General features: G+C 40.6%; 2 protein-coding genes across 2 annotated transcripts in view; both read right to left on the minus strand.

Moving 5' to 3' along the window:
* The window catches only part of LOC106530453 (actin-related protein 3), a gene marked incomplete in the record, with an annotated part of 16,858 nt that extends 15,157 nt beyond the window's left edge, over positions 1-1,701 (minus strand). The window contains 1 exon segment of the mRNA XM_014026074.1: positions 1,484-1,701. Within this exon segment, the coding sequence (XP_013881528.1) occupies positions 1,484-1,527 (44 nt within the window).
* Positions 1,702-2,027: 326 nt separating this feature from the next.
* Positions 2,028-10,788, minus strand: part of tfcp2l1 (transcription factor CP2-like 1) — a 12,760-nt gene continuing 3,999 nt past the window's right edge. Inside the window, exons 4-16 of the mRNA XM_014026073.1 lie at positions 10,143-10,216; positions 9,141-9,246; positions 7,695-7,801; positions 7,475-7,627; positions 7,277-7,387; positions 6,695-6,798; positions 4,809-4,860; positions 4,590-4,683; positions 4,305-4,395; positions 4,141-4,220; positions 3,091-3,233; positions 2,950-3,001; positions 2,028-2,874 (exon numbers count right to left, since the gene is read on the minus strand). Of these exons, the coding sequence (XP_013881527.1) occupies positions 2,837-2,874; positions 2,950-3,001; positions 3,091-3,233; positions 4,141-4,220; positions 4,305-4,395; positions 4,590-4,683; positions 4,809-4,860; positions 6,695-6,798; positions 7,277-7,387; positions 7,475-7,627; positions 7,695-7,801; positions 9,141-9,246; positions 10,143-10,216 (1,205 nt within the window). The 3' untranslated portion in view covers positions 2,028-2,836. The remainder of the gene's footprint in view (positions 2,875-2,949; positions 3,002-3,090; positions 3,234-4,140; positions 4,221-4,304; positions 4,396-4,589; positions 4,684-4,808; positions 4,861-6,694; positions 6,799-7,276; positions 7,388-7,474; positions 7,628-7,694; positions 7,802-9,140; positions 9,247-10,142; positions 10,217-10,788) is intronic.

Below are 10,788 nucleotides of genomic sequence, written 5' to 3' on the forward strand. Positions count from 1 at the left end.
GTCCTCATCTGAACATAAACTCCACAGATCTGTTTCCTCAGCTCATTCCACAGAGAGGACTCAGCACGTCGACTCCAACCTGCCTGAACAAGTCGAGAACACATCAGACACAACAGAACTCCCTCAGACCCAACAGAACTCCCTCAGACCCAACAGAACTCCCTCAGACCCAACAGAACTCCCTCAGACCCAACAGAACACCGTCAGACCAAACAGAACACAGTCAGACCCGACAAAACACCTTCAGACCCAACAGAACACCCTCAGACCCAACAGAACACCGTCAGACCCGACAGAACACCGTCAGACCCGACAGAACACCGTCAGACCCGACAGAACACCGTCAGACCCGACAGAACCACACTGCAGCAGCTGCTTTTACAGTCAAATAAAGTTGTTTTTATTCAACTAAAGCCTGAGGTTTGTTAGGAAATCCTGTCTGAGAGACTCCCCCCACCCAGCTGAACCAGTTTCCTCATTATTTAAAACCACAGGTTGCAGAAACATCCCAACAATCTGGACTTAAACTGGGTGAAATCACAGCAAAAATCCAACAGAAACTGCAGGTTAAGATCATTTTACAAGATCACAACAAAGCTCTGCTGCACAGAAGGAGAAAATAAAAACAGATTTGATCAAAAACACAGAAACGATCAGATTTGATCAGCTGGGTTCAGCCTGGGGGTAAAGAGGGGCGTGTCTCCGCATTTAAACTATTTTAACAACAAATAAATAATAACAATTTTAACTGTTAGTGTTTTTACTGCAGACGTGTTTACAATATTGTCCCTGCCTCAAACTAATAATGACACATTAAAAAGCTGCTGGTGCAGGGACACAAACTGTGTTGTTTMATACAAGCTGCTGTTTAATACAACAGGAAGCTCAGGATCACACTTCCTGTCCTTAAAAACGTTTTTTCTTTCTTTTTTTACTTTAATTAACCCCATCCGGGTTCAGGTTGAACAAACGTCACGATGAGGTTAAGAAATTAGAGAAGTGGGTTAAAATCCTACACGGATGCCCAGTTGAGTCCATATAAGGACTAAAAAGCCTAAATGCGGAAGTGTTTGAGGACCAGGAAGTGCCAGTGCGCATGCTCAGAAAAACATAAGCAAAGAAAAAGATTTACATCAGCTTTAATGGTTTCATGTCATTATTTGTTATTTTTAGAAGGCAATAAAGCGAGTTAGAAAGAAAACGTTTTGATGTTAAACTGTGAATGCATCCGCTGCTCGTTAAATGAATGAAACCGCTAAACTAAATGATTTCAGCATGAAATTCCGCTAAAAACGATAATTACTACTAAAAGACGCGCTAACTGTTTGCTTCAGTGCAGCTTAAATTAATTCACTCGTGTTAATCTGGAATAAAACCCGCAGAATGAAGTGATTTGTGGCGGTAAAAGAGCCAGAAACGACCGGGCTGTGACAGCCGGCTCTGCCCGCTCCGCCTGCACCGAGCCGCGGCTCCAGCTGCTCACCCTGTGCCGCAGTCCACAACACACGCCGGTAACCGTCCAGCCATCTCTGGTCCCGGGTCTCTGCTGCTGGGGAGACGGAAGGTGGGTTCGGGTGGGGAAGAGTCGGCTGGAGGATGTGGCAACCCGTCCACAGCAGGAACCGTGAGCCTGCACACACAACCGTTTCCTGTTCCGCGGTGCTCGGCTTCAGGCAGGCAGGGAGAGGCAAGATGGCGGCGGCCGGTGTTGTGTCGAAAACCGTATCCCCGGAAGAATATGATAAACAAACTCTGGTTTCTTCTCTTTAAAACACATTTTGTTTTATTATTTTTTAAATGCAGGCCATGTACGTTTCAGACTAGACTGTCAGAATATATATAATTTTAAACAGTTTGATTTACAAATAAAACAGGCACAAAACAGAACACCAAAACTAATTTGTGTACAACTGAGCAGCCATGACAATAATAAAATAAAACAGTGGTTTTATTTTGTGAATACAAAATAACTCAATTATATTAATAAAAAATAGGATTTTATAGATTTACGTTTTATGGAAAAAAATTGTAATTAAACGATTACAATTTAATTAAAAATGGCCACAGGACGTGAACCATTTACCATAATAATACCATTATTTGTGTCTTTAAGCGTATTTAAAACATCAAGTCCACATTTGATTTATTTTCAGTTAGTCAGAAATAAAGTGAACTGAACTTCACATGATGGGGGTACTTTTTACGATACAACACCAAGCAGAGACAGGCTGAGCTGCTGTCAATCATCCATGACGTCACTGAAGTGATTAAACTCATGTGATTAATCTATTAAACCTTTTATTAATGATCTTTTTTATCATTTACTAGTTTCATTTCTTACAATAAACTTATTTTCAAAGTAAAATCCGACTTTTCTGCACAGAGTTCAGTGACTTGCAGAATATTTTTTTCCAGGCATATTTCATTGAAAACTGTTTTTATTTGTAGACATGCTGTASTTTATTTTTTGCACCATCTGTGTCAGACTGATTTACAAGTAAAGAATAAAACTTTATTATAATATTTCATGATGTCTTATGGTGAAGGACAATTAGACAAAACGTTTTATTCTGAGTAAGATGCACTTAAATCGCAGCAGGTAAACTGTTTCCAACACAAACAGGTTTTTGTTCAACTCTCGTTACATCTTGTCCACATGATGGCTTCAGGTTCATTTAACTTCACRAATATTCATTTATATCATAAAAACATCAACATGTGAAGAAGTTAACACAAACTACAGAAGACATCAAACATTAATCACTTCAAGAAATTAACTCCAAATGGATCAGAAACTTATTTACAGTCTGTACACTCCTGTCGCACTTCCTGATGGTTATTTTAACACTATATGGTATCCGTCTGTGTTTTCATCTGAAAAAAATAAAATAATGTTGTTAAAGTTTATTAAACATCCTAATAAAGTTCAAATCTGGCCAATATAATGACCTCTTATTGTGCTGATAATGAAACTTGTTTCTTCCCTGAAGTTCTGCACCATCTGAAACAAGACAAGGAAAATATCTGCATCTTGTCTGAGTTAATATTTTACTAACACAAACAGCTGCCCACAGGTCCAGGTGTTGATACCTGGTTAGACACTAAGATGTTGATGCCGCTGCTCTTCTGTCTGTAGATGTGTGTGATCTGCTGTGCAGTGATGTTGTAGAAGACGGCGATCTTCTCAGACAAGTCTGTCAGAGTCCGCTCCTCCAGATACAGAGCGTGGTAAACTGGAACAGAGATTTAAACCAAMCATCTCAGGATAATCACTTATTTAACTCATACTTCTTTATATGTCCTTATTTCTCTGTTATACTAAAAGTTATTTAACATAAAAACATCTAATTAAGTATTTTATTTCATTTTTCACTTTAGCATGTCTACGTTTCGTTACAAATGCAATGACGTCGGTAAAGATGATGATGATGATGATGATGATGATGATGATGATGATTGGTTACACTTTGAACTAAAACACAGAGTCGAGCCTAAAATGATATAATGTGTAACAATAAAGTTTTATTGCATATTAGTGTCYATATTCTGCACAATATATGGACTGAAATGATCAAACGTGATATTTAATAAATTGTCTCTGGAGCTAACGCTCTCTCTCTCTCTCTCTATATATATATATATATATATACAGAATGGGAGCTAATCATATATATTATATGATATTAGCATGGGAGCTAATGCTATAACTATTACCACAGGAGCTAATCTTATATACTGTATTTTAATTAGCATAGAGCTAATCCTATGTGCATTAGCAGAGAAGCAAATGCTACATTAGCACAGGAGCTAATGCTATAAACATTAGCACAGGCGGTAATGCTACATATATAGCACATGAGCTAATGCTATATTCAATAGCATATGAGCTAATGTTACATTTATTAGTATGGGAGCCAATGCTACTTATAATAGCATAGGAGCTAAGGCTACATTTATTAGCACATGAGCTAATGCTACATTTATTAGCACATGAGCTAATGCTACATTTATTAGCGCATGAGCTAATGCTACATTTATTAGCACATGAGCTAATGCTACATTTATTAGCACATGAGCTAATGCTACATTTATTAGCGCATGAGCTAATGCTACATATATTAGCATGGGAGATTCCCTGACCATCTCCTCCTGGTTTGGCATTGGTTGGATGTCTGCTCTGCTGCTGACACACGTAGATGGTCAGGCAGGGCTGGATGGACCTGAAAGACAGAGGACAGGTCTCTGCAGACGGGTCTCAAACCGATGAGACGTTCAGAGTCTCCCAGCTGAAACACAAGCCTCACCTTCTCCTCATGGCGTTGAAGAGACGGATCCCATCAGCCGGACCACAGATCTGGATCAGATCATCTCTGCTCATCCTCAGGAGATCAGCTCCTAAAACAGCAGCAGGAAACCAAATCTGACTTGGCCCTAAAATCCTGACCTGATCCTGGATTAGATCATCTCACACAGATTAAATCCCTCTGCTTTACTGGTTTTCCTACGGTGCCCGACTTGTGCCAGCAGAAAATAAAACATAATTTCTGTCTGTTTCTGAATCACAAACTCTGAATTTGTCTCCATGTTACCTGAGAAGCTGGAGAAGAGCCTTGAGAAAGGCGTGAACCTGTGACGGTGCAGCCACTGCTGAGTGTCCTGCGGCGAGGACGACGGCAGGAGGCGCTACATGTCAAAAAGAAGAAGAGTCCTTGAAATGAGTATAGCTGCACAGCATCCACTGTCTCCAAAAAATGTCCTGAAGGGGATAAAAGAGCGAGATTAACACCTTCACACTAACAGTTACTTACGTCAGAGCAGCCGGGCAAAAACAGCTCCCCCTGCTGGTGTGGAGAACAGTTGCTAGGAACGTATGCATGAGGGAAAAAACAAACAGATTGGGGTGATGAGTTACTCAAACTGCCAGCTTCTTTAAAAACTGTTCAAAGGTCAGTGTGACACAAAGATTCATRTAAAAACAGCAAGAAAATCAAACAATTTGTGTTTTTATGACTTTTGAACAAGTTCATTACAGCCACAGACTGTGCTGCCCCCTACTGGTCCAACATGGAATTACTACTGAAGGGAAAACCCAAATAAAACAGAACCAGGACCTTTGATGAGATTCAGCCAAGTTCTCTATTTTTACTGAGAACTCGAGCACTGTCAATCATTCTTTAGACCTTTAAAATACAAACAAATCAAACATTTTACCACATGAAAGACAAATTTCAGCTTAAAAAGGATAAAAATAAATAAATCTAAATGGACCTAAAAGGAGGTATTCAAGGATGCTGTGAGTTAAATTAAGTTAATTTTGTTCTTCACCATAAGAGCCCACGGTACAGATGGAGATGTCATCGTCACTACTTTTTTCATGTTTTGAAGTAAACAATRTACAGATCCTGTAAAAGTTCACAGGTGGTTTTCTTTCAGGTTGTGGTTTGACCAAAGATGTGTTTGATAAACTCAGAACTCAAGTCAACAACCTCTGACTCTCTCAGACCGGTCCAGTTTTTTTTTTTTTTAAAGTTCTGACTTCTGAAGACAGAACAAACTTTTTAGCCAAAACCAACCAAGAGGTTTTCTTTTTTTAATCTCTGGTTTCAAGAGAACCAAACAAGTAGAACCTCACAGTACCACAGGGGCCTTGTGGTACCATAGGGACCTTGTCATACAATAAAGACCTTGTAGAACCAGAGGGACCTTCTGRTACCATAAGGACTTTTTAGTACCATAAGAACGTACCATAAGATGGAATCATAAGGACGTAAAAGAACCATAAAAACCTTGAAGTACCATAAGCTGGTACCATAAGGACCTTGTAGTATGCTAAGGTGGTACCATAAGAACCTCTGAGTATCATAAATGTACCATAGGGACCTCGTAGTAACATAAGGACCTTGTAGTACCACAGGGTGGAACCACAAGTATCTCAAAAAACCATAAGGACCTCATAATAACATAAGGACCTCGTAGTACCATAAGATGGAACCATAAGGACCTCAAAGAACCATAAATACCTTGACGTACCATAAGCTGGTACCATAATGACCTTGTAGTACCCTAAGGTGGTACCATAAGGACCTCAGAGTATCATAAATGTACCATAAGGACCTCAGAGTATCATAAATGTACCATAAGGACCTCGGAGTATCATAAATGTACCATAGGGACCTTGTAGTACCAAAACGTGGCAACATAAAGACCTTTTAGTACCAAAAAGCTGGTATCATAAGGACCTCATAGTACCACAAGAATCTCAAGTACCATTAGGAGKTACTATAAGATGGAACCATGAGAACCTTTTAGTACCAAAAGGATGGACCATAAGGACTCTGTTGTACCATGGAATGGTACCATAAGGACCTCAACGTACCATAAGGTGGTACCATAAGGTGGTACCATAAAGGACGTCTTTGTACCGTTATGTTGGACCATAAGAACCTCTTTGTACCATAAGATGTTACCATAAAGACCTTGAAGGGCCATTAAGGTGGTACAATAAGGACCTCGCAGTAACAAAAGGTGGTACCGTAAGGACCTTATAGTGTCATATGAACCTTGTAGTACCATAAGGACCTTCTGGTATCAATAGGTCTTGGTCAGTCTGTGCTGACATACAGCTACAGTTAATAACAGTTAATAACAGGTTTATCTGTAACCATGGTAAGAGGCGGTGTGAACTCTGACTTACCCATCAGGGAAGCTGCAGGGWGTAGGTGAGCTGTGGTAGACAGGTGATGGAGTGCTGGTGCCGCTGTGGTTGGTCAGGTTCAGGGCATCGGGCCATGGGGAGCACTACATATAAAAACACATACATACTATCTGAATAAGACAAGTTACTGACAGATATCTGTACCTTCTGAGTACTTCTGTGTTTTATATTTAATACTTCCATAGAGCTCCTCATCCTACAGAACATTATGTAACGTTCAGCTCAGATCCTCAGGTAAATAACAAACCAGATTAACAGAAACACAACCATTGATCCGATCCGAGCCCAGAGACAGTGGAGCTCCAATCATTAACAGATATCATCCACCAGCTAGTTTAACAAAGATCGGGTCAGAACCGGTGACCCATTAACACACGGTGATGTAATCCTGGTTTAAACTGTACCGTGTTCAACCAGGCAGAGCAGAACACTGGTTTTATGATCCAGTTCTGATGAGGTGCCTCAGGAATTTACCACCAGGATCAATAAAGTCCCAGYGTCTCAAACTGGAAGCTAACAAAAGGCCCATTTCAGGCCCATTWCAGGCCCGTTCAGACCCACCTCTTTGAGTAGGGTGGTCTCATGTGACGGCTGGTACTTCTCTTGGTCCGGAGGACTCTTCTTCTCCATCTTCTCCCTGTCCGTCTTCAGTTTACGATCCGCACCTTYGGGCTTGAAAACGTTAGAGTTAGYCAGTTCTGATTTAGCYGGTTCTGAGTTAGCCAGTTCTGAGAGAGATCCGAGGCAAACGTGTCATACCTTGAAGACCTTGACCTGGCAGCTGGAGGAGTGGACATGCTCAATGTACTCCCCGTGGTTGTTGGGGGTGAAGGAGTCCACCTGGATCCTAAAGGGGACCCCCTTCTCTCCGCCGTGCTTCCTGCGGGTGAACTCGGTACTGATGCAGTTCACCTGAGGACACGGGTCAGTACTGAGGTCACGCTACCATGGCGTGATCCAAGGTGGAACGGGTCAATACCTGGATGAAGACAGAAGCGTTCTTCTGAGGATCCCAGAGAAACTCGATGGTGTTGAGGTGCAGATGGTCTACATGAGGCTCCAAGATCCCCACTGAGAGCGGGATGTCTGAAATAATTTACTTAGTTCAGTCTTACTTTCATTTGGCAACAATTTTTATTTTTACTTGTTTTTAACCAACAGTCAAAACAAGAATTTCACACAAAATGCTAAAGATGCTACTGATGAAATGCTAAAGATGCTACTAACGAAATGCTAAAGATGCTACTGATGAAATACTAGATACTACTATGAAATGCTAAAGATGCTACTAACGAAATGCTAAAGATGCTACTGATGAAATACTAGATACTACTATGAAATGCTAAAGATGCTACTAATGAAATGCTAAAGATGCTACTATGAAATGCTAAATATGCTACTATGAAATGCTAAAGATGCTACTCACAAAACGCTGAAGATGATACTATGAAATGCTTAAGATGCTACTATGAAATGCTAAAGATACTACTGATGAAATGCTAAAGATGCTACTATGAAATGCTAAATATGCTACTATGAAATGCTAAAGATGCTACTCACAAAATGCTGAAGATGCTACTATGAAATGCTAAAGATGCTACTCACAAAATGCTAAAGATGCTACTCACAAAATGCTAAAGATGCTACTATGAAATGTTAAAGATGCTACTCACAAAACGCTAAAGATGCTACTATGAAACGCTAAAGATGGTACTCAAAAAATGCTAAAAATGCAACTCACAAAATGCTAAAGATACTACTCACAAAATGCTAAAGATGCTACTGACGAAATGCCAAAGATGCTACTAACGAAATTCTAAAGACGCTACTAACGAAATTCTAAAGATGCTACTGATGAAATGCTAAAGATGCTACTATGAAGTGCTAAAGATGCTACAATGAAAAGCTAAAGATGCTACTAACGAAATGCTAAAGATGCTACTCACAAAATGCTAAAGATGCTACTCATAAAAMSSYWAARRWKSMWYYYMMMAAAWKSYWAAWKSYWAMMRRAMMMMMMARGKKSMWYMMMMMRGKKKYMWKGSYKSMWKKKKRRGGGRMMRKTTTTTTTTTTCAACTTTAAGTTAGCGGAGCTAAATATAGCAGAACTTGTTGGTCCTCTGACTGTTTTCAAAGTTAGTGAAAATGCTAACAGAGAAACATCGGTCAACCTAAGGAGAATCAAAGGTCGTTTAGAATCCATCATTCTAAAGAATGTGGGAAACCCAGCTGACAATCTTCACCCTGAAGGTCAGACTGTGCAGTGAGTWTGATCTCTATAAGCCTCAGGCAGCAGTTTAAAGGTCAAAGGTCACGGTGTCTTTGGAAGAGGATTATTTTAATGCTTTGATACATAAAACTGAATTTGGACACATCTGAGATAAATACAAACCTTCTTCCTGGTTCTGTTCTTAACTGAACTCACCTAAGTCCAGGATCCGGTCTCCAGGTCGGTTCCACCTCCACCCCTCCAGCTGCTGGCTCTCCATGTACTGCAGCCGGCGGTCATGGAACACCACGCGCACGATGCTCTGCGGACAAACAGGACTGGATTTCAGGACGGAGGACAGAACCAGTCTGAGGTGTCCTGGTCCGGGTTTTTGACTCGTCTAAASATAAACATCATTTTTCCTTAATTCCAATCAAACTTAACCTTTCTGTGGTTGTTTCTGTCCAGCTGTTATTTTACCAAAATAAAACAAATAATCAGAGGTGTTTATGGACGGAGGCTCACGCTTAACTATGAACCAGAACTCAAACAGTTCTGGGTCAACACATTCCTGCTCCTCCAGACGACGGAGACGTGAGGATAAAATCTGAAAACTGCCTCAGCTCTGAATCCAACACTGGTTTATTAAACTTTCAAAATAAAACACCCGGACTCGTAGTCTGCAGGTAAAGACTGGTTTGGTTTTAAAGAAGCAGATTAATCCCTGCCCTCCCTGCTGAGGGTCATCAGGCTCAGAGGTTTTCATCACCAGATCAATCAGAGGTAAACTGACTGAGTATCAGGCTCAGTGCTCTTGTTTAAAGTTGTTTTTTACATAAACATTATAAAACATAAACATGTAAATAAAAGTAGAACAACAGACAGGAAGTAGAACTCTGGAATTAAAGACTTAGATTTTCAAGGCCCTGTCACACTGTTATGTTTTAGACAACTTATGAAAGGTTTGATGATGAYGATGATGATGAWGATGATGATGATTGGACCTCTACATACTGTAACTCTAATGAGATCAAATTTACAGTCGATATGATTGAAGGAATAAAGTTTAAGCTGTCTAAATGTTTATGACAGGACCTTTAGAGAWCTCAGAAAGCAGAGCCGCGTGGTGCGTTCAGGGACCGGACACAAGCTGGGAAAAATCAGATTTTGAAAAGAAAAAGAGAGAAATAAAACCAAACAGCATGGCTTCACACCTACCTTCACATATCTGCTGCTTATATCTGAAAACTCCACTAGTTTTCTGTTTAGCATGCGGATTYCGTAGGACTGACCTACATTTTAAAACATTAAAAAAATAACCCATTAAAATTAAAATAAAGGACATGAGTGGAGACACAGTCAGATATTAAAGCTCGTCACAGTAAAAAGAGGGTTTCCTGAAGAACTTTACTTCTAAACTTAATGTTTCAGTCAGATGTTTGATCTTTTATTGATCTGTTCAGTTATTGTTTCAGGGAGGAAACATGACAGCTGAAAAAATTTATAAAAGCAAGTTTAAAATGATGAACCTGSTTTATCCAATCAGAAACCAGCTCTATGTTTGGGTTCATGGTTTGGTTGGACCTATCTGTGTCCAACTGGGCAGGGACATTGGTAAACAGGGACTCTGGTGGGCGGAGTCTATGGTGGGTGGGGTCTATGGAGGCGGGGACAATGGTAGACAGGGATTCTGGTGGGCAGGGGCTCTTGTGTTTGAGAACTCTGGTGGGCGGAGTCTATGGTGGGTGGGGTCTATGGAGGCGGGGACAATGGTAGACAGGGATTCTGGTGGGCGGGGGCTCTTGTGTTTGAGGACTCTGGTGGGCGGAGTCTATGGTGGGTGGGGTCTATGGAGGCGGGGACA

Source organism: Austrofundulus limnaeus, unplaced genomic scaffold (genome assembly GCF_001266775.1).
Source record: "Austrofundulus limnaeus strain Quisiro unplaced genomic scaffold, Austrofundulus_limnaeus-1.0 Scaffold523, whole genome shotgun sequence".
Classification (NCBI taxonomy): Eukaryota; Metazoa; Chordata; class Actinopteri; order Cyprinodontiformes; family Rivulidae; genus Austrofundulus; species Austrofundulus limnaeus.